A 25,061-nucleotide genomic window follows, 5' to 3' on the forward strand; every position below is an offset into this window, starting at 1 on the left:
AAAAAAGAAAGTTTTCTCTTTTATTTGAGTTTTTATGATTTCTTCAATTTATTACTGGTCCTCATTTAACACTTTCTCTAGCTTATCTCAACTTTTGACCGCACTCCCACCGAAACTTCCGAGAACATATTTTAAACGTTATAGCGACCCATATTTTCATGGTCAAAAATCTAAATAGAATTTAAAAAAAGTGAGGTTATTTAAAGAAAGTTAATTTTGTGTTAGATTTCATAGCTTAAACTATTTTTTGCGCTAACTAATTAACTTAGTTAAAGACAGAGTACAAAACCCTTGTGTTATAATGCGTGAAAATCCGACAATTTTTAGAATATTTTTTTTTTCATGTTCACTGCATAAAGCCTGGTACATTTCTATTATGTTTCGCTTTTATTATGTATGTTTCGTCAAATATTACAAAATTAAGCTATATTGTTTCAATGATATGGTTGCAAAAGTAAAATTTTCGGAATGGAATATTTTATTTGAATCATTTGTAAGCCATAGCTTTATCCACAAACTTATTTTCGAGGCGAAAATGGAATTCGCAAATAAAAGAAGAAAATTGGAAGAGCATAAAAAATATGAATGAAAAATTTGACTTCGCCGTAAGCATGTTCAAAATTACGCATTATTTTTCCACAAAATCCTCAGTTTTATTGCAAAGAAAAAAATGTAAAAAACTAAAATAAACATCAAAATTAAAAATAATTAAAAATGCATTTAAATTACTTTAAAGATATTACTAAAAATTGTTAGTTTCCTTAGTATCTGGTATTATCCATATAACTTTAGATATTTAACAGATTTTAAAGCAGGAAAAAGTAATAAAATAGAATATATGTGTACCTGGTAGACAGTACTTCTTCAGAGAATACACTGTCTACAAACACACAGGAGCCTTTCTGTTGTCAGTGTAAAAATCAAAACTGACACTGCCCCTATCCATATAAGCTATCTTTGAAAATTACAAATTACATTTCTAATTACATTTAAAAATAAAAAGATCATTTTCAATAAGACGGAGAATAATATCAAATCAAAAGTGTTATAAGATTTTATTTGCGAAAAGTTATTTCTCTTAAACACAAATATTAATGTTGGAGATGAACTTTTAGATAGTACATTTGAAGACTTTTTTTGAAGATTTATATCATTTATAAATTGCTTCAATGAAACAATCCGAAACTTAATTTTATTTTTACACGAATATTCAATGCTACTTAATTGAATTCTAATAATAACTGTTTTTCTTAAATATTTGAATGAAATATTTAAATTTTAAAGGATTGTGACAAAATTCTGTAATGCTTGTTGAGCTTTATAGAACTTTTCCTTTGGCATAATTAGCCCCAAAGACATGTCATTCTTGGAAAGAGTAATTATCATTGATTAGAGCTTCAAAGTATGTAATACCCCCAATGATTTCTTATAGTTTGCAAGATGCAGGAAAAGAATTGTGGGGGGTGGGGATAGGTTATGACTAGACACGAGTGACAATAGTTATGATTAAGTGTCCAGGCTTGACCAATGGGAGGCAGTTTTTTTAAGAGCATCTATTGTTGCAGCAAAAGTACATAACTGTTACTTTATAATTGCAGTATTCACTTCGGTGTTGTACGGCAAGTTCGTGACTTTGTTTCTTAATAGTTATACTTGCAGAAAAGTGAAGTTACTTTGCTTGGTGAAAACTTGGTGTAGAGAATTTTTTAAGATTTTTTGAAGAATTTTTAGGAACATTAACGATGTCTCTGCTCAGGGATATTAAGTAAGTTTACTTTATTTTTTATTAATTTATTTATTGATTAATTAAGGATTTTCATTCTTCGATCTCTATTTCATTTAATACGTTTTAATTAGAAGAAAAATGTGGCTTACGGTTATGGTTCATCTGAGTCTGAATAAGTTTTAGTATTTGAAATCGTTGAATAGATTTGAAAATATAAGATTGATTTATTTAAATAATTCAGAAATTAATTTAAATATCTCATTTCTCCCACTCTTCCTTTTAATACTTTTTTTAAAAAATATGACAATGTAATTTTAATTTAATGTAAGATTTATTCGATTAAATAATTTGTTTTTGAACTCTGCGAAAAATTTTTTATAGCTGAAATGGATTTCGGTTTTTAAAGCATTTATTTATTTGTTTTATGAATTATTTTAAGTTGTGGTATCAGGATTCTGTATTGAAACGTCAGAAATTACTTTAAATATCTCATTTCCCTCACTCTTCCTATTAATACTTCTTTAAAGCAAGTAAAAAATGCATAGTGTAATTTTAATTTAATGTAAGATTTATTTGATTAAACAATTTGTTTTTAAAGAAAAGAGCTTTTTTTAAATTTTATTAAGTTTATTGCTGAAATGGATTTCGGTATTTAAAGTATTTATTTATTTGCTTTATAATATATTTTGTTCTGTGGTATCAAGAATAAATGAATTCGGCCTTGAAGTGCCTAACTCCACGAATAGTTCTCTATTTAAATTCAATAAACCTAATTTCCCTAAAAGTAGTTTGTTAATTAGTGTTAGTTAAAATTCATTTCATTAAATATTTATTTTTTGGTATGAGGAATTAGGTGATTTTTCATTTAAACGTCCGAAATTATATATCATTTCTTCTCTCTTTTGTAATACTTTTTTTACCAAAGTAAATATAATAGAGTGTATTAAATTATTTGTTTTTTTTTTTCTCCTGAAAGTGGTTTTTAGTTAAACTTAATTTAGTTTATTGATGATATGGGTTTCGTTATTAAAAATATTTATTAATAAATTTTATTCTATGGTCTCAGGAATCAGTTGATTCTGCAACGAAGCCCCAGAAATTACTCTAAATATCTCAGCTTTTCCATGCTTTTTAAATTCCTTTTCTTGAGAAGTAAATGTGATATAATGTAATTTTAATTAAATATAAGATTCAGTTGATTAAATTATTTATTTTTTACTTAACAAACAGTTTTTTTAAAATTTTTATTTAATTAATTTGATTGCTGAAATAGATTTTATTATTTGAAATTTTTATGAATTTGTTTTACAAAATGTTTTATTCTGTGGTATCAGGAATCAGTTGATTTTGCATTGATATTTGTTGTAAGACTTATTTGATTAAATCATTTGCTTTTGAACTCAATGAATAATTTTTTTAAAGTTTAATTTAGTTAAGTTTATTGCTCAAATGGATTTCATTATTTAAAGTATTTATTAATTTATTTTATAAAATATTTTATTCTGTGGTATCAGGAATCAGTTGATTCTGCATTGAAGCGACAGAAATTTCTCTAAATGTCTCTTTTATTCCTCTCTCACTTTTAATACTTTTTTTTTATCTATGTAAATTCGATATAATTTAATTTAAATTCAATGTAAGATATATTTGATTAAATTTTTTTTATACTCCACGGAGGGTTTTCTATAAAATGTTTTTTAGTTAATTGCTTAAATGAATTCATTTATTTAAAGTATTTATTAATTTATCTTGTAAATATTTTATTCAAAATATCAGTAATCAGTTGGTTCTTCTTTGAAATAACAGAAATTACTCTAAATATCTCATTTCCTCCTCTCTTACTTTTAATATTTTTCTTTAGCTAAAGATATGATATAATTTAATTAAAAACTAATGTAAGATATATTTAATTAACATGATATATTATGTTTTGGAACTTCACAAAGAGCTTTTTTTAAATTTAATTAAGTTAATTGCTGAAATGGATTTCGTTATTTACAGCATTTAATAATTTATTTTATTAAATATTTTGTTCTGTGGTATCAAAAATCAGTTGATTCGGCCTTGAAGTGACAAAAATTACTCTAAATATCCCAGTTCTTCCTCTCTCTATTCTTAGTACTTCTTTTATCAAAGTAAATTTTTTATACTCCACGAAGAGTTATTTTTTTCAAATAAATTTTGTTCATTTAGTTACTTAATTGAATTTTGTTATTTATAGTATTTATTAGTTAATTTTATAAAATATTTTATTCCAAGTTATCAGGAATCATTTGATTCTGCTTTGAAACGACATAAATTACTTTAAATATCTTATTTCTCCCTCTCTCACTTTTAATATTTTTCTTTAGTAAAGTAAATGTGATATAATGAAATTTAAATTTAATGTAAGATATATTTGAGTAAATTGTTTGTTTTAGTGCTCCATGAGAAGGTTTTTTAATTAAATTTATTTTAGTTTATTACTTATGTATTTTGTTATTTAAAGTATTTATTATTTTATGGTGTGGTGTCTGGCAATAATTGATTCTGCATTGAAGTGAATTGACAAAAATTACTCTAAATGTCTCAGTTCTTTCTCTCTCCTTTTTAATACTTTTTTTTAAGCAAAATAAATGTGACAAATGTAATTTAATTTTAATGTAAATATTTTTTGATTAAATGATTTGTTTTTGTACTCCACGAAGTGTTTTTTAATTAAATTTTTTGTTCTTTAATACTTAAATGTATTTCGTTATTTACAAGATTTATTAATTTATTTTATAAAAAAATTTTGTTCTGTGGTATTAGGAATCAGTTGATTCAGTATTGAAGCGACAGAAATTGCTCTCAAACATATTTAAGTTCTTCCTCTCTCTCTTTTAATGCTTTTTTTAGCGAAGTAAATATGACACAATGTAATTTTAATTTAATGTCAGATTTATTTGATGAAATCATTAGTTATTAATGCTCCCAGAAGAGTTTTTTATTTAAAATTTCATAATTAAAATGATTATAAATGACAATTGCTTTGAATAGAGAGCATTAATTCATTAAGAAGTTTTTTATACTGCAATTTCTGTATTCTTTTGCACTTAGGTTATTTAAATGAAAATTGTCTGTCAGAGAAGGAATTACCTATTCAAATTGAGATTTTCCTATTTTGTTTTTCCTAATAATGGGAATGAAGTATATAACATCTATTGATATAGATTAGATGAAAAATAAGTCATTTTTAATATGTGGGAAGAGTAAAATGTTGCATGATTTAATTTTTTATTCCTTTAATATGAATTTTATTAATTAATTTAAAAAAAGTTTTGTTAAGAGATTTAATTTTTTTCTCTGGCTTTATTTGTATAAGATAACATAATTTTGTCATAGTCAATAGTAGGCAGTCCTGTAGCAGTTGGCTAATTTGGTTTAATATTTATTCGTTCAAAGTTACTATTTTGATTCTTTTAAATTAATAAATTCTGAATTAGTTTTGCTATTTTAAATATGTGGTAATGTTAAAATTTTGCCAAATATTTTTTTGTGAATAAACTTTCTTTATTTTATTTGCGAAAATGGATATTAAAAAAGTGATTACTTTAGACACTTTTACCTTTAAAAATTTGAGTTTCTTTACATTTGAAAAATTAATGGGTCAAAGGCTTATAGAATTTTTTTTTTGCAATTTAATCTTTTTTGAAAAAAATTAGTAATTTTTATTCAGAGACATTGGAATATAGAAAGAGATTTAATCCCATTAATCTTGAATTCAGCTGTTTATAAATAGAAAATTTTGATCCAATTATGTCAGAAAATATTAATTTACGTCAAATTTAATTTGATAATTTGTAATTGATAACGATAAAATATTATAATATGCGATTTGATTTTTCAAAAATAATATTTTCAATATTAATTATTTTTCAAAATTCAGTTAAAATGTAAAGAATCATAGATGTGTAAAAGAGGGGTAAAATATGTACACTAATTTATTGATATATCACGTACTCCAAGAATAGCGCCAAGCATGTCCTTAGGCTGTGAAATGCTGTAGTGAAGGAAAAGGTTTTCTTCTTCATGGATGGGTTTTACTGATTTTGTTACGATATTATCGTTTGTGAATATTTATTGTGCCCACATATTTTTTGATATTCATCTTGTGTCAATATTTATCAATATTTAGCTTATGTTATCATTTTTCGAAATAGACATATATCGTGAGAATATCTTTTAAATACCGTTCTCGCGATAACGACGCGATTATCGACGTTTCACGAGACATCGACTCATCGAACTATTAGCACCGAATTTGTCTGTGAATAATGAGTCCTAAGTTTAAAGATCCATCGTACCCTGTTAGGATTAACTGGATTATCTTAACTGAAGAAAAAGATATTTTTCACAGGGAAAAAACACTGTTTAAGAAACCATTTCTGTTTCTCGCCGTTACCCACTCACTGTAAAAAAATCCCATTATTGCAGACTTTCTCTGTATATTTGCAAAGCAGTTTTCAGTTTTCTTTACCGTATAATCACTCTTTCTCTTTCATATCATTTTACGATTAAGTATAGAAATTAGTAGAGAAGTATCGAAAAATACTTGCTCTTATTTTTCAGGAAATATTTAATAATAATAACATCGTATAAATAAAACTGCGATCCAATTTTACTTTTAAATCGATACTTTAACAATGCATTTCTTTAATATATAATTTTCTGGCACATTTGTTTACCATACATTTTCATTCTGGTAGGCCTCTATAGTTTAAAGTTTTTTACACTTATTTATTATTTCAATAACTTTTTAAAGATGAAAAAGTCTAAGATTTTCTTCATACTGAGACGATTAGAGCTCCGGTAGCATAGAGTACTCTTTGAGATGTCCCTGGTTCGAATCTCAGCGTCGCGAAGAATGGTCGTACGAATGGTGCTCTCGGCATGCACTGACCACAATGCTGGCATAAATTTTTCGTAGAAGTTTTTATTGCAATAGCAGAATTTTTTGAAATAATAGTACTTATCTGGTGAAAAAACAAGCGCCTGTTTTTTCGAGAAAATGAAAAAAAGCCGTATTTTGGGGTAGAGCTCACTTCTACTCGGACATTATTCCAACGCCCTACCAAGCAAGCAGACTATTTCGCCCTTATAAATTGTTATATATTAGTTTATGTAACCACATAAATTTTATGGAATCATTTATTTAATTAAGGTGAATTAGCGATTTTACAGTATATATTATTACAAAATTTCCAGTATATAACTTTTGTCCCGAAATGTTTTTTACAGTAAAACGCGCAGCCAAACTGATTTCCAGTACTCTTTACCGTAATTAGTTTCGGATTTTTTTGCAGCGTAATTTATTAATACCATTGTTGATACATTATTTTTTATGAAGTGTTATGATTTAATTGTTTACATTTTTTTTCTTTAGAATCTCAGCACCTGTTAGACCCGTGCAGCAGACAAAGAGAAAGGCAGTTGAAGATATTGCTACTAAAAACAGCAAGAGTATGAAGAGAGATCCCGAAGCAGAGAAACTTCAGCAAACTCCCAGGTGCCGATTTTTTCCAAAGTGCCGCATGGGTCAAAAGTGCCACTTCCAGCATCCAACCTGCAGGTATAATGCCGCATGCAGAAATCTGAAATGCATCTACCGACACATTGGTCCCAGAAAAATAGAGCTCTTCGAGAACAAGGAGAACGAGCAACCCAACAGTTTCCGATTGCTGCTCGAGAAATTAGAAAAGCAAAAGCCTAATCCATACAAATGGGTAAAACCTAAAGATGTTGGTGCAAAAAAAGATGTACCATAGACGCAGAAAATTGATGGATAAAATAGGTATTTTAACGAACGCGATTTTAATTCACCAATCAAATCCCGTATCCATCTTTGCACACGATGAAAGCAAGAGTACGAGGTCTCTGCAATGAATGAGGAAAATGTTATTTGAATAATGTTGTATGAATTAGGTTGAAGAATATATAAAAGCAGATTTGTATAGTACGTTAGGTTTCTATTTTTTGGTACTGTAGTTATTCAAAAATTCATTTTGTTTCTGATTTATTGCTTTATTTACATTTTTTTTAATTTGCAAGATTTGACACTGTAGTCTTTATTCACTTACCGAAAAAAAAAGTTTATTAGCTAATCTTTTCTAGCGCGAGATTAACATTCTTGCCACATTTAAACATACAGATTATTCAGTCTAAAAGAATTTTTGCTTAAAGTATACATATTATGTTAATTCCAAACTGCAATAATATTAAATTTCCCAACCTTACATAGAAGTTTGTTAATTATTTTAGTACTCATCAAAGTTAAAAATGTCCCATAACCAACAGTGTTACAGGTTTAAATCTGAGAATTATTTAGTGTTGTATATTATTCCTAAAAAAATACGTAAGTTGAAGTTGGTGTTTATTTTTTTTTAATTTTATATTAATTAAAATGGGAGAATTTTTTACTGTTGCATTTTAATCGGAAAATCATTCCATGAGTTGATATTATGCTTTGTTGTTATTTAACAATGAATGAAATCTTAGTTTCATTATAATCCGAGTCTTTCTGAGTTACTTGTTTTAAAAATATAACTATTCTTTATCCCCAATTCACATCTAACTCTACTGTAGGAAATTTGAGTAGTAAAAGTTAGAATTCCAATTTTTTTAAATGTTAATTCAAAGAAAAAGAAAGAAATTCCATGATTTGAGTTTTTATGTTTTTTAATTCTTTTTTATAAAGTAATAAAACGCAGCAATTAATATATTAATATCATAATTTTTTATAAAGTATAATGGAAGTGAGTTTTAAAATATTAATAGTGCTAAAAAAGACCTAAACGGTTTAATTAAATTTAACACAAAACCGACTATAAATGTTTATAAAATGTGTTGCTTGTAAATTTTGAATGCTGCATTAAGTGTTCAGTACTTCGATACATTTTGAAGTTCAACAAGCATGCAAACTCTAAAAAGGTTAGATGTTTCACACAGCTGAGGAGAGAAATTCATGGGATAATAACTCACAGAAAAATCAACAAATTTAAGAAACTCTATTTGCGATTGACAGATTACCTTATAACAAAATGGGTTATACAAAAAATTAAGTGAAAAAACACTCTATTCTTAAACTTGCTTTCTGAAAAATTAGTCAAGCACAAAAAAGTTAATAAATTTTTATGATTTTCTTAATGTATTTTATCAAGAATAAAAACTTGTGAAATATTCAGTTATAACGACCTCTACATCCATTTAAAAGAAGTCAATTTAAGTAACAAAAAATTGTATACAATCGGATGAAATTTTATTTTTATTCAATTAAAATAAAAAAGAACCTTATCCCCCCCCTGTATTTTAAAACTTATTTCCTAATTATTCATGGTATGACATTCACCATACAAACCGGGAGAGGGATGTTCATTCATTCAAAAAAGGAAACTTATTTTTTACGACAGGGGTAGAAGACTCTTTAAGAATTATGCGTCAATGAGGAACCAAAGCAACTAGTGATTATTTTGCGTATTATCCAACCTAAGTAAAATACAAGTAATTACTCTTATTTAAGTTAGATCTGTAAATTGAGTAATTACTTGATAATTAGTACCCTTTTATTTTCTGCTTGTTTTCTCAACTTTAACTATTAAACGATATTTCCCATATGTTACTTATACAATAAGCAGGTCCAATTCTCCTTTTAGTTCGCCGCGTTTGGCATATACTTTCATTCAAACGCTAAATAATGCAATTATAAGTCAGTGCTTTTTATAGGGGGGGGGGGGGTCTTGGATATAGTTCAAACCAAAATAAAAATATTAAGAATAGAGATAGAAGAAATGTTTATGCTTATTTTAAATTCTCATACATTTATTCAACAAATATTGAGCAAGAAAGAATAATATATTGAGAACAAAATATCAAAAAAACTTTTTTTTTTCAGAGCAAATAAAAAGTGGTCATCTCTTAATGTCGAGGAGAGATGGTCGTCTAATACAGCGATGGAAAAAACGAATTTAATTTACAGAAAATGACACATTTCATACAGTTTATATGAAAAACTTAAAATAGGCTGTAAGGAATGAATTTTATTTTGAAAATAAGTAAATATAAATCTAGCAAATAAAATTTAATGAGCAGATTTAATGAATTACTTAAAAAAATAAATCATATTCTGTGCAAAGGGTTTTAAAACTTATACATTTTTCCTGGAGACATAGCATACATCTTACACATTTCATCCAGTCACCGTTTCTTATGTTTTCTAATGTTTCTAATATAACTCTTATTTTCTTAAATTAAGACTTACCCAAGTCACCTCTGAGCAGAGTTAATATTAAAATAGAAAATAAAAATTAGTTACGTTTATTATATGTACCTTTTATATTTCTTTTATATAATGGGAGAGATACACATTCTCTTGATTCTTTTTTCATTATTAATGTTTCTCCGAATCAAAAAAAGTACTGTTTTGTACATATGCATATTGAGCTGTTTGTCCCCGCTAAATAAGTGAATCAATAGATATGATTATACGTATTTTTTTTCTCTAAATAAACAGAAATAGAAGCCAAATTGGTAGAATTAATAATTTAGAAGTCTTAAGTGTTGAAATGATTTAATTTACAAAAAGGTTTTGACTTACACCCGTTTGCGATTCTACATTTCTTTCTAGGTAACTAAAAATGTATGGTACAAATACTTTTGGTAATTATATAGCAACATCAAAAGTGCTTATGCAGCTGTGTCAAATATATAAATAGGTACAAATCAAAATTTATGCAGTTTAAAATAAAATTACTTCCAAACTGTGCGTCTTACAGGTTAAAATCTTATTTGGTTTCAGCAATTCGTTGTATCGAAAAGGGAATATGTTCAAAATAAGATATTAAATATTCCTGAAACTGTTAACAATAAAGTAATCTTGATTTCATTTGAATTCGTTTTATCTGATTCAATTAATTCTAAAAAAGTTCACAGGATCTAAAACTATTTTCGTCTGCACAGCAATGTATTTAACCACAAAAGCTTTTATAACTTCTGATCTATTAGTTGCATCGACGTGGATGATATTTTATTCGATTAAACGCAAAATATTATTTCGGAACAATATGGCTTTTTTATCGATAGCAAAGTGTAAGTTACACCCTCCCCTCAGTAAGTTCTGGATTTTGATTGCACCTCATATTGGGAGAAGGTAAATTTTTTTTAAATTCATTTCATTTGTTTAGAAGGCATTTCCTGAAGTTATATTAACCCTTTATATCACCGTGTTGCATATCTGCAACATACACAAAAAGCCTGTGTCTTTGCCCCAACAAATTTTGAAGGACAATTTCGGCGATTGTCGGCCAAAACCAGTGGGCCAAGATGAAATTGGGCACTGACCTAATTGGGCTAACAAAAGAATCAGATGCAAATACCCAAAATGCAAAGAATTAACACAAACTATTTGTGAGAAATGTGGAATAGGACTTCGTTACAACAAAAGTAACAACTGTTTTAAAAATTTTCATATGAATTAAAATTTTTGAATCTTTCAATCTTAGTGCCATTTTTCACAATGTTGCAGGAATGCAACAAGCACTTTTTGTCATTTTGCATAAGGGTGCAGAAATGCAACAATAAATTTTTTTCCTATAATTTTTCTTATTTTATGTTGTAAATTTTTTTATTATTTTTTACATGCTTAGAATGATGTATTCTAATGTATGAGTAATTTTTATTAAAATCCGAGATGTTGAGATATAAAGGGTTAAAATCGCCTCCTTGCTGAACTATTGGGAGTATTGCTACTCATTTTGAGTGTCAAGAATCCTAATTCATATAAAACATTTTGCACAGAGAAAATAAACATTTTTAAAGTTTAAGAGTAATTTTTTTGTTTTTTAACAAGTTAATTTTCAATTAATAAAATCTTTTGTGGCATATGACATATACTGTGATGTAAATACTGCGAAACTATTTAAAGTCTAAGTTTTGATGTTTCATGATTTTAAAGTTAAAAAGGCTCCTTCAAAATTTCTCATTTTATAAACCCTTCCTGTAAAGAGAAAAGGCTCCCGATTTCAATAAATGATATAAATGCTTTTTTTTCTCGATTTCCATGAGCATTTTTAATAAATTATAATACATTTTGTGAGAACATTGATTATATAAACTTTATTATTGGTTATTGACAGATTTCCCTGATATTTACAAATTAGGAAATCATTCTTATAAGACTTATGCAAAAATTTAATTTTCACGCATGGTTGTGATTGAAAAATAATACAAATTCAAATATAATCCTAATATTCACAAATATATTTTTAATAAAATAGTAGTTTAAATGTAAGTAAACGAATAAATAAATTAAGAGTGTATTGATAAAAAAATAACTTGAAACGATAATGAAAACTTTTAATGGTAAAAAAACTGAAGATTCCTCGAAATTTTCTATAAAATGTTGATGAAAATCACTATAATAAAGCAAAATCATATTGCATGTAAATTAAACGAAATAACTAAAATTAAAGGAAATTAACATTAAAATCATTAAATTATAATAAAATAATGAAAAAAAATATGGTTTTATAAATAGCATAGGATAGATAAGCAAGGAATAATTTGGTAAAATTACTAAACCTTTTCTAAAATCATTAATTTTTATTCAAATAAACAATAGCGTTTAGAGGTTTTAAAGAATACAGCTTAAAAAAAATTAATTTTAAAATCTTATGAGGGAGCTAACACCACACTTACTTATGCCAACTGGTATAATTTGAGTATCATAAATTAAAATGAATTGTTATCGTATATTAAATTGAAAAATTAAAATGCGCATAAATTAAACTAAAAATGTAAACTAACGTTAAAACTATTGAGAACTTATTAGTTAAAAATCATAAGAATATTAAACACAAATATTTTGTTCTATATTATAATTCTAATATAATTATAATTCTTAAACTATACTCCTAACACCTGTTCAGAGCAACAAATAAACAAGAAATCCTATTGAAGAGACTACTTATCGAATTCTTATCTTCTTAACTGAAAATTTTATTTAGTCGGTGAAACATTTCTTAAAAACACTGTTTTTTATGCTTGTTTGTTTGTATATATATATATATATATATATATATATATATATATATATATATATATATATATATATATATATATATATATATATATATATATATATATATATATATATATATATATATATATATATATATATATATATATTATATATATATACTTTGAAAACAAAGCCTATTATTTCTAATCAGACATTATCCATATAAGCTATCTTTAAAAATTGTAAATTACATTTTAAAATAAAAGATCATTCTCAATAAGATGGAGAATAATATCAAATCAAAAGTGTTATAAGATTTTATTTGCGAAAAGTTATTTCTCTTAAACACAAATATTAATGTTGGAGATGAACTTTTAGATAGCACATTTGAAGACTTTTTTTTGAAGGTTTATATCATTTATAAATTGCTTCAATGAAACAATCCGAAACTTAATTTTATTTTTACACAAATATTCATTGATACTTAATTGAATTCTAATAATAACTGTTTTTTTTTAAATATTTGAACGAAATTCTTAAGGGATTGTGACAAAATTCTGTAATGCTTGTTGAGCTTTATAGAACTTTTCCTTTCGCATAATTAGCTCCAAGGATATGTCATTCTTGCAAAGAGTAATTATCACTGATAAGAGCTTCAAAGTATATAATACCCTGAATGATTTCTTATACTTTGTATGTTGCGGGAAAAGAATTGCGGGGGTGGGGAGGTTATGACTTGACAGAAGTGACAATAGTTATGATTCAGTGTCCAGGTTTGACCAATGGGAGGTAGTTTTTTTTGTTATGAACATCTATTGTTGTAGCAAAAGTACAAAACTATTCCTTTAAAATTGTAGTCTTCATTTCGGTGTTGTACTGTGAGTTCGTGACTTAGTTCTTAATAGTTTTAATAGTAGAAAAGTGTAGTTGTTTGATTATAGTCTTGACGTTTGGTGTAGTGAATTTTTTATCAAGATTTTGTGGAAAAGTCTTAGGATCATTAACGATGTCTCTGCTCAAGGATATTAAGTAAGTTCTTCTTTATTTTTTACTGATTTATTTATGGATTAATTAAGGCTTTTCATTCTTCTATCTCCATTTTATTTAATACGGTCTAATTATAAAAAAAAATGTGGCTTACAGTTATGGTTCATCTGTGTCTGAATATAAGTTTTAGTATTTGAAATTTCTTAGTATTTGTAATTAGTATTTGAAATTGTTGGATATATTAGAAAATAAACTAGGAAAGTAAATTTGACTTAATGTAATTTTAATTTAATGTAAGATTTATTTGATTAAATAATTTGTTTCTAAACTCCTCCAAAAGTTTTTTAAAGTTTAATTTAGTTTATTGCTGAAATGGTTTTTGGTATTTAAAATATTTATTTATTTGTTTTATAAATTATTTCAGCTTGTGGTATCAGGAATCAATTGATTCTGCATTTAAACGTCACAAATTTACATTAAATAAACATCCATACAATTACATACATTATCTTTAAATATCTCAATTAATTTTGCCTTAAAGTGCTTAACTCCACAAATAGTTTTTTCTTATTTAAATTCAATTAACATAATTTCCTTAAATGTATTTTTTTTAATTAATGTTAATTAAAATTCATTTTATTACATATTTATTTTGTGCTATGAGGAATTAGGTGATTTTTCATTTAAACGTCCGAAATTATATCTCATTTCTTCTGTCTTTTGTAGTTCTTTTTTTTACCAAAGTAAATATTTAGATGAGAAATTGAGTGTATTAAATTATTTGTTTTTGTTCTCCTGAAAGTGGTTTTTAGTTAAACTTAATTAAGTTTGTTGATGATATGGATTTCGTTATTTTAAATATTTATGAATAAATTTTATTCCGTGGTCTCAGGAATCAGTTGATTCTGCAACGAAGCCCCAGAAATAACTCTAAATATCTCAGCTTTTCCTTGCTGTCATTTTTAATACCTTTTTTGCAAAGCAAATGTGATTTAATGTAATTTTAATTATATATAAGGTTTATTTGATTAGGTTATTTATTTTTGACCTAAGAAACAGTTTTTTTTTGTCAATTTTTTCAATTTTGTCAATTTTTTTTTTGCTGAAATGGATTTCATTATTTAAAGTATTTATTAATTCATTTTATTAAATATTTTATTCTGTGGTATCAGGAATCAGTTCATTCTGTATTGAGGTATGAGGAATTAGGTGATTTTTCATTTAAACGTCCGAAATTATATCTCATTTCTTCTATCTTTTGTAATACTTTTTTTACCAAAGTAAATATAATAGAGTGTATTAAATTATTTGTTTTTGTTCTCCTGAAATTGGTTTTTAGTTAAACTTAATTAAATTTATTGATGATATGGATTTCGTTACTTAAAATATTATTATTAAAATTTCGTCATAGTCAATAGTAGGCAGTGCTGTAGTAGTTGCAATGCGCGCATTATTATTTGTTTTAGTATTTATTCGTTCAAAGTTACTATTTTGAATTTTTCAAATTAATAAATTCTGAATTAGTTTTGTTATTTTAAAAATGTGGTAATGTTAAAATTTTGTCAAATATATTTTTTGTGAATAAACTTTCTTCATTTTATTTGCGAAAATGGATATTAAAAAAGCGATTACTTTTCGCACTTTTACTTTTAAAAAATTGAGTTTCTTTACATTAGAAAAATTATTGGGTTAAATACTTATAGAATTTTTTTTTCTTTTTTTTTTTACACATTAATCTAATCCTTTTTGAAAAAAATTAATACTTCATCAGAGACATTAGAATATAAAAAGAGATTTAATCGATTAATCTTGAATTCAGCTGCTTATAAATAGAAATTTTTGATCCAATTACGTCAGAAAATATTAATTTACGTCAAATTTTAATAGATTATTTGCAATTGATAAAGATAAATAAAATAGTATAATATTCGATTTGGTTTTTCAAAAATAAAGTTTTTATTATTAGTTATTTTTCCAAATTCAGTTAAAATGTAATGAAATTAAGAAAAAAAAATCATACATGTGAAAAAGAGGGGTAAAATATGTACTCTGATTTACTGATATATCGCGTACTCTAAGAATAGCACCAAACATGTCCTTAGGCTGTGAAATACTGTAGTGAAGGAGAAGGTTTTCTTCTTCACGGATGGGTTTTACTGAATTTGTTACGATATTATCGCTTGTCGATATTTATTGTGCCCATATATTTTTTGATATTCATCGTGTGTTTATATTCATCAATATTTAGCTTAAGTTAAAATTTTTTGCATTTACTATATATCGTGAGAACATCCTTTAAATACCATCCTCGCGATAAATTCAAATTATCGACGGCTCACGAGATATCGATACATCGAACTATTAGCTCCGAATTTGTTTGTGAATAATAAGTGAGTCCTAAATTTAAAGATGTATCGTACACAGTACGGATTATCTTAACGGAAGAAAAAGATATTTTTTACAGGAAAAAAACACTGTTTAAGAAACTGTTTCTGTTTTTCTCCGTTATCTGCTCACTGTAAAAAATTCTCGTTATTTTTGCAGACTTTATCTATATTTGCAAAGCAGTTTTTCTTACCGTATAATCACTCCTTCTTTTTCAAATAATTTTACTATTAAGTATAGAAAGTAGTAGAGAAGTATCGAAAAATACTTGCTCTTGTCTTTCAGTATAAATTAAACTGCGATCTGATTTTATTTTTAAATCAATACTTTAACTATATATTTCCTTAATATATAATTTTTCGGAAGTTAAGTTACCATACATTTTTATTCTGGTAGGCCTCTATAGTTTAAACTTTTTTACACTTACGTGTTATATTAATAACTTTTTTAAGATGAAAACAGTTTAAGATTTCCCTCATACTGGGACTCTAGAGCTCCGGTAGTACAGAGGATCTGTTGCTATGTCCCAGGTTCGAATCCCATCTTCGCGTCAACAGGTCGTACGAATGCTGCTCTCAGCATGCGCTGACCGCAATGCAGACATAAATTTTTCATAGAAGTTTCTGTTGAAATAACGGAATTTTCAGAAATAACAGTACTTATCTGATGAAAAAACAGACACCAGTTTTTTTGAAAAAAAAAAACTGTTTTTTTTCCTGTAAAATAAACAATTAATTTTAAGCCATTATTAACCAAATCACCATTCTTTAACAATATTTAGTTTGTCACACTAAAAGTATACTGAAGTTACAATGATAATACTGAAAAAAAGTTCAAAGGAACTGTTTTCCTTTATTTGAAAAATATCGTCAATTGTTAGAACGCAGGATGTTTATAAACTCCCAAAACCTAAAATTACGCAAGATATGATCTTAAGAAGTTACCTGGGGTGAACAAAACAATAGAAAAACTTTTATACTAATACATTTTTGTTTCAAATTTCTGCAAAACAAAAAAAAAAAAAACCTAAAGAATAATTTTACAACAATTTTATAATTTTATAGAAAGTTTATTTCTTTGTCTCAGGTGCTTTACTAAATTTAAAAAAATATTAAGTAAAATTGGACTAAAATTTGTGGAAGACACCTGTTCATTTTGGGTTTTATTTTAGAAAGTACAAAAGCTACATAGAAAACTGCTTGATACTTTCTACGTTTTAAAGATGTTTAACTGAGACTTGAATATAAATTAGTTGCCAAATGCGATTCATGTCAAAACTATGAAGAAAAAATGTAAAAATTTTCCAGCGCGTGTGCAGTAAAATTTTTTTTTTCATTACTCATATGTCGTGCAGTATTAAAGAATTTTTGTCAAATTTTAAAGCATACATTTTGCAATTAATTTTAAATTTCACTAAATATTCTGATTAATTTTATTGAATTTTTTTCATTGAAGTTATCGAAAACAACGTAAGACAAGAAAGATATATTTTTTTCTTATAAAATTATTAATTCTTAGTTATAACTATTTAGCTTAATTTTATAAAAATTACTATATCTCCATAAATATTTAAGCTAGGCTTACTAAAATTTGTGCTACCATTGCATAAAAGTACCAAAATAATTCAAATAATACACATTTATTATTACATTGTTTGGTTTAGGGCTTCAAAAGCATTTTTTCCGCTTGTAAGTCATTGTCAGTCCCTCAAATCTTAAAAAGCTCTTAAGTTTATTGATATGTATGAAAAATCGTATGATCTAAACACTTCTAAAGTTATGAAACAATTCGTTATGTATTTTCAGAGAAATTTGAAAAAATGTAGTAGTATAAAAGTGTTTCCATAATTTTGTCTACTACCTGTATCATTACACTTGTATTTATTAAATTTTCTTCATGCAAAATAAATTGTAAATGCTGTGAATGATAAAACTTAAAAAATAATTTCTCAATTTAGTTTACGTTGGAAAAATATTTATGACTCATTGTTGAGTTTTTTAAATTATCTTTAAAACCCCAAATTTCTCGCTAATAAGTTGAAAAAATTATATCCATTTAACTAAGCTTATAAACAGCAAATATTCCACAATCTGTGCACTGTAAAAGATTTCGGATCAAATTACAGTATAAAGTACTGCCACTCAAGGTTCCGATACTTTTTACACTGATAAATACTTTAAAATCACTTTAATTAAATAAATATTACTGTAAAATTTTAAGTACAATATTTTATGGTAAAATTGGATTGGGCTGAGGATGCACGCACAGAGCCACTCCATGATGTGATTTTTTCTCTGATGGATTCAAGAAAAATGTCATGTCAAATTAACCAAGTGGATACTAGAAATGCTGCGTACTTTGTAAAAAATTCTGAAAGGAATTTCGGTAAGAATTACTGGCACCCTTAGTGCATCATCTTCAAAATCCATTTTATTGCAAAATATGCCACGTTTTCTTGTTTTCAGTGGCGCCATCTATTTCAAAGAACACCACTTCAGCCCCACACTTCCGTCACAGCCCGTGTTAAAGGATGAACCAATTCATACATCCACAGGTCGTAATTTTGACTTAAATCAGAAAGCGATTAGTTAGAGTTTAGAGTAACTGATTTGTTATGGGAATTTGAAGGACTTAGTGCCCCGGCAGTGCAGCAGTCGCCATTTACTATACACGGGGAGTCTTCGCTAGTCTGGGATAGAGCTCACTGCTTCTCGGACATGGTTCAAACGCCTTACCAAACCAACTGACTATTTCACCTCTAATAAAATTTTATGCATTAGTTAATAGAATCACTTTAATTTAACAGAATTATTTATTTAATTACGGTGATTTAGCGATTTTACAGTAAATATTATTGCAAAATTTGCAGTATATAACTTTTGTCGGTAAATTTTTTGCTCTTAAACGCACTGGCACCCTGAGTGCCAGTACTTTTTATCGTAATTAGTTTCGGAATTTCTTACAGCGTAATTTAATGACACCATTGCTGATATATTGCTTTTTTATGAAGTGTTTTGATTTAATTGTTTATATTTTTTTTCTGAATCTCTGCACCTGTTAGACCCTTTCATCAGATAAAGAGGAAAGCGGTTGAAGATATTGCTACTAAAAACAGCAAGAGTATGAAGAGAGATCCCGAAGCAGAGAAACTTCAGCAAACTCCCAGGTGCCGATTTTTTCCAAAGTGCCGCATGGGTCAAAAGTGCCACTTCCAGCATCCAACCTGCAGGTATAATGCCGCATGCAGAAATCTGAAATGCATCTACCGACACATTGGTCCCAGAAAAATAGAGCTCTTCGAGAACAAGGAGAACGAGCAACCCAACAGTTTCCGATTGCTGCTCGAGAAATTAGAAAAACAAAAGCCTAATCCATACAAATGGGTAAAACCTAAAGATGTTGGTGCAAAAAAAGATGTACCATAGACGCTGAAATTTGGGGAGTAAAATAGGTATTTTAAAGAATGCGATTTTAATTAACAAATCAAATACCGTATCCATCTTTGCACGCGATGAAAGGAAGAGTACTCGATCTCTGCAATGAATGAGGGAAATGTTATTTGAGTAATGTTGTATGAATTAGATTGAAGAATATATAAAAGCAGATGTGTATAGTAAGCTAGTTTCTTTTTAAAAATTTCAATAAATTTTTTAATTCTTTTTTTTTGTACTGTGGTTACTTAAAAATTTATTTTGTTTCTGATTTATTGCTTTATTTAAATTTTTTTTTCCAATTGCAGGATTTGATACTGCAGTATTTATTCATTTATCGTGAAGATAGTTTATTAGCTAATCTCTCCTAGCTCAAGATTAACATTCTTGCCACATTAAACACACAGATTATTCAGTCTAGTGAATTTGTGCTTAGGATATATTATATTAATTCAGAACTGAAATAATGATAAATTTCCCGAGCCTTACATAGAATTTTGTTACTTATTTTAGCACTCATCAAATTAAAAAATGTCCCATAAGCAACAGTGTTATAAGTTTAAATCTGACATTTATTTAATGTTATATATTATTCCTATAAAAACACGTAATTTAAGGATTGTGTTTATTTTATCTGAATTAAAATAGAAGAATTTTTTAATGTTACATATTCATTGAGAAATCAATCAATGAGTTGATATTATGTTTTGTTGTTATTTAACAATGAATGAAATCTCAGTCTCATAATAATCCAAATCTCTTCAAGTTACTTGTTTTAAAAGTATAAAAATTCCTTATCCAATTCACACCAAACTCTAGTGTAGGAAATTTGAGTAGTGGAAGTTGGAATTTCAATTTTTTCAAATGTTACTTCAAGGGAAAAAAAAATTCCATGGTTTTTGAGTTTAATGTTTTTTAATTTTTTTAAAAAAAAGTATTAAAACGCAGCAATTAATATATTAATATAACGTTTTTTTATAAAGAATAATGGAAGCAAATTTTGAAATATTAATATTGCTAAAAAGACTTGAGCATTTTTATAAAATTTAACACAAAACTGACTATAAATGTTTATGAAATGTGCTGTTTGTAAATTATGAATGCTGCATTAAGCGTTCAGTACTTTTGATACATTTTGAATTTCAACAAGCATACAAACTGTAAAAAAGTTAGATGTTTCACACAGCTATGGACAGAAATTCACGGGAAATTCATGGGATAATAACTCACATAAAAATCATCAAGTTTAAGAAATTCTATTTGCGATTTGAAGGTTACTTTATAATGAATCGAAAACTGAATGCATTTTTTGATAAACTTTTATTTGTATGGGGCTATACAAAAAAGGAAAAGAAAAAACACATTACTGTTAAACTTGTTTACGGAAAAATTTGGCAAACACAAAGAATTGAATCAACTTTTATGATTTTATCAAGAATAAAAACTTGTGAAATTTTCAGTTATAAAGACTTTTACATACATTTGAAAGAAGTCAATATAAGTAAGAAAAAAATTGTGCACAATCAGTTGAACAATTTTGTTATTTTATTGAAAACAAAAAGAAACCTTATTTCCCCCCTTCTATTTTAAAGCTTATTTTCTAATTATTCATAGTATGACATTCACCATACAAACCGGAGAGGCTTAGAGGTCACCTACCCTCTTTTTTAATGTTTATTCATTCATTCAAAATAAAAAACTACTTTTTACAACAGGGATGGAAGACTCTTTAAGAATCATGCGTCAATTGGGAACAAAAGCAACTAGTGATTACTGATTATTCTGCGTACTGTCCTACCCAATTAAAATACAAGTATTTACTCTTATTTAACTTAGATCAGTAAATTGAATAATTAGTACCCTCTCATTTTCCACCTGTTCTCTCAACTTTAACTATTAAACGATGTTTTCCTGATGTTACTTGAACAATAAGCAGGTTCAATTCTCCTTTTAGTTCGCTGCATTCGGCATATACTTTCATTCAAACACTAAATAATGCAATTGTAAGTTAGTATTTAAATTGGGTAGGTCTTGGATATAGTTCAAACCAAAATAAAAATATTAAGAATAGAGATAGAAGAAATACTTATGCTTATTTTAAATTCTCATACCTTTATTCAGCATATATGGATCAAAAAATAGTGAAATATTGAAAACAAAATATCAGAAAAAAATTTCTTGAAAGCAAACAAGGAAGTGGTCATCTCTTAATGTCGAGGGAAGATAAGCGTCTAATACAGCAATAGAAAGAGATGAATTTAATTTATAGAAAATAACACATTTCATACAGTTGATATGAAAAACTTAAAATAGGCTGTAAGGAATGAATTTTATCTTGAAAATAAGTAAAAATAAATCTACCAAATAAAATTTAATGAGCAGGTTTAATCAATTACTTTAAAAAAAATAATATTTTGGGCAAAGGGTTTTAAAACTTATACATTTTGTCTGAAATCAGAGCATACATCTTACACATTTCATCCAGTCACCGTTTCTTATGTTTTCTAATGTTTCTAATATACCTCTTATTTTCTTAAAACAAGACTTACCCTAGTCACCTGAGAGCAGAGTTAATAGCAAAATAGAAAATTGAAATTAGTTACGTTTATTATCTGTACATTTTTTTTTATATAATGGGAGAAATGCACCTTCTCTTGATTCGTTTTTAATTATTGCTGTTGTTTTTTTTTTCAAGTAACTGGTTTTGAACTTGATGTGTCGGCTCAAGTGTAGTGACATATTTTTTCCGAAGTGTTTTTTTTAATTCTGAATCGAAGTTTATAGAACTATTAGCATCATCATCATCATATCTGGCTAGACAGCCCAGGGTGGGCCAGTGCTTTCCTTTGAATTCGAATCCACTTCTCTCTACTTTTGACACTTGTTCGCCAGTTTTTCTCCTTTAGAGTAAGGAAATCAGTCTCAACTAAATCCAGCCATGTCAGCCTGGGTCTACCTCTTTTCCTGTTCGTTAGGGGTTTGTGTAACAGGATTTTTTTTTTAATTTGAGTCATCATTCCTTTTGAAAATGTGAGCTGCCCAGTTCATTCGATGTATTTTAATGAGTTTCACAATATCTGGCTCTCTGTAGATTTTATACAGTTCAGTATTATATCGTCTTCTCCAAGAATTATTTATTTTTATCCCACCAAGGATAGCCCTCAAAACTTTTCTCTCAAAAATGGCAATTTTATTTTCACCAGCTTGAGTTAGGTTCCAGGTCTCAGAGCCATAGGTAAGTATTGGCCTAATTAATGTATTATAGAGTAAAAGTTTTGTACTTTTTGATAAAAGAGTGGATTTGAAAAAACGTTTTAAACCATAAAAAGCTTTATTTGAACAAATTAGACGATTCCGAATCTTATTGTCTATATTATTGTCGGCAGTAACTATTGAACCAAGGTAAGTAAAATTATGAACAGTCTGAAACCTGTGGGAACCAATCTCCAGATAGGATTCAGTAAAATTTAATTTAGCAAGTACAGGCATGTATTTGGTCTTATCGGTATTGATGATTAGTCCCATATCCTTAGCAGCAAGCTCCAAAGAAAGGAAAGCTTCTTTTTATGCAGGAACAGTTCTTGCAATGATGTCTAAATCATCCGCATACGCCAATATTTGAATAGATTTTGAAAATATGTTGCCCCTGATATTGATTTCAGCATCTCTTATAACTTAGAACTATTAGCAGTTGTTCAAAATTTATAAAATTTTTCATTGATAAAAAGTACTGTTTTGTACTTATGCATATTGACTTGTTTGTCACTGCTATATACACGAATAAATATATTTGATTAAACGTATTTTTTTGTCTAAATAGACAGAGATCGAAACCAAATTAATAGAATTAATAATTTTGATGTTTTAAGTGTTGAAATGATTTAATTTATAAAAAGGCCTTGACTTGCATTTACTTCCGATTCTACATTTCTTTCTAGGTAACTAAAATGAATAGTACAAATACTTTTAGTAATTATGTAGCAACATCAAAAGTACCTAAGTGCTTATACAGCAATGTCAAATATATTAATAGGTACAAATCAAAATTAATGCAGTTTAAAATAAAATTACTTCCAAACTGTGCGTCTTACAGGTTAAAATCTTATTCGGTTTCAGCAATTCGTTGTATCGAAAAGGGAATATGTTCAAAATAAGATATTAAATATTCCTGAAACTGTTAACAATAAAGTAATCTTGATTTCATTTGAATTCGTTTTATCTGATTCAATTAATTCTAAAAAAGTTCACAGGATCTAAAACTATTTTCGTCTGCACAGCAATGTATTTAACCACAAAAGCTTTTATAGCTTCTGATCTATTAGTTGCATCGACGTGGATGATATTTTATTCGATTAAATGTATAATAATATTTCGGTACAACATGGCTTTTTTCTAGATAGCAAAGTGTAAGTATGTAATTTTTTTAAAATTCATTTCATTAGCTTGGGAGACATGGCCTGAAGTTACATTAAAATCACCTCTTGCCTGAACTATTGGGGTATTGCTACGCATTTTGAGTGTCAAGAATCCTAACTCATAGAAAACATTTTGCACAGAGAAAATAAGCATTTTTAAAGTTTAAGAGTAATTTTTTGTTTTTCAACAAGAAAAAATTACAATTAATAACATCTTTTGTAGGACATGACATATACTGTGATGTATATACTGCGAAACTATTGAAAGGCTGAGTTTTGATGCTTCATATTTTTAAAGTTAAAAAGGCTCCTTCAAAATTTTCTCATTTTATAAACCCTTCCTGTAAAGGGATAGGGCTTTCGATTTCAATAAATGTTAAAGAATACAACTTAAAAAAAAATTTAATTTTAAAAACTTATGAAGGAGCTAACACTACACTTACTAATGCCAACTGGTATAATTTGAGTACTGTAAATTAAAATGAATTGTTATCGTATGTTAAAATGAAAAATTAAAATGCGCATAAATTAAACTAAAAATGTAATCTAACATTAAAGCCATTTAGAACTTATTAGTTAAAAATCATAAGAATATTAAGCACAAATATTTTATAAAATTTTAAATTAGACATTTATAATTATAGCAAATCAGAATATAAGCTTAGAGTTCAAAATTAGCATTCAATCGTTTAATATTCTGAAACAAGAACGATACTGAAAATAATACCCAGTTACACACTGTAAAAAAAAATTTCTTTAAAAATCATTGCACAATGTTAATAAGAAATTAGTAATAATTAATAAATAATTAATAACTTAGCACGCATAACATAACAGAAATTTAATTAAATAACTACAAACAAAAATTATTAACTAAGTTAAGTTATAATTAAAAGACATTTATGGGTTTTAAAACACCGTTTACAGTAAGTGTTAAATATGAAATTACTTTATTTAATTTTTGATAAATGGTCTGAAATTAAATAATGTTTACGTAAACCAAAAGTAACTTTTCGAAAGTTTAAGAAAATAAAGTATTTTCTTAATATAAGTATTTCGCAATAAAAAAAAAAAAAATCTCTGCG

General features: G+C 26.9%; 2 protein-coding genes across 2 annotated transcripts; both read left to right on the forward strand.

The window, feature by feature from the left end:
- The first annotated feature begins 1,366 nt into the window (after positions 1-1,366).
- LOC107442974 (uncharacterized) lies at positions 1,367-7,698 on the forward strand. The gene is made up of 2 exons (XM_016056694.4): positions 1,367-1,765; positions 7,131-7,698. The coding sequence occupies exons 1-2, from the start codon at positions 1,743-1,745 to the stop codon at positions 7,510-7,512; spliced, it is 405 nt and encodes a 134-aa protein (XP_015912180.2). The 5' UTR covers positions 1,367-1,742; the 3' UTR covers positions 7,513-7,698.
- Positions 7,699-13,627: 5,929 nt separating this feature from the next.
- On the forward strand, positions 13,628-19,778 carry LOC147808138 (uncharacterized). The gene is made up of 2 exons (XM_087166640.1): positions 13,628-13,787; positions 19,192-19,778. The coding sequence occupies exons 1-2, from the start codon at positions 13,765-13,767 to the stop codon at positions 19,553-19,555; spliced, it is 387 nt and encodes a 128-aa protein (XP_087022766.1). The 5' UTR covers positions 13,628-13,764; the 3' UTR covers positions 19,556-19,778.
- Positions 19,779-25,061: the final 5,283 nt, after the last annotated feature.

Source organism: Parasteatoda tepidariorum, chromosome 6 (assembly GCF_982258835.1).
Source record: "Parasteatoda tepidariorum strain Cologne lab strain chromosome 6, Ptep-v5.0, whole genome shotgun sequence".
NCBI classification, from domain to species: Eukaryota; Metazoa; Arthropoda; class Arachnida; order Araneae; family Theridiidae; genus Parasteatoda; species Parasteatoda tepidariorum.

Coding starts and splice junctions, on each gene's coding strand:
- LOC107442974 (XM_016056694.4), top strand. CDS start 1,743: ATGTCTCTGCTCAGGGATATTAA. Junction 1,766..7,130: donor TCTCTGCTCAGGGATATTAA/GTAAGTTTACTT, acceptor TTTTTTCTTTAG/AATCTCAGCACCTGTTAGAC.
- LOC147808138 (XM_087166640.1), top strand. CDS start 13,765: ATGTCTCTGCTCAAGGATATTAA. Junction 13,788..19,191: donor TCTCTGCTCAAGGATATTAA/GTAAGTTCTTCT, acceptor TGCACCTGTTAG/ACCCTTTCATCAGATAAAGA.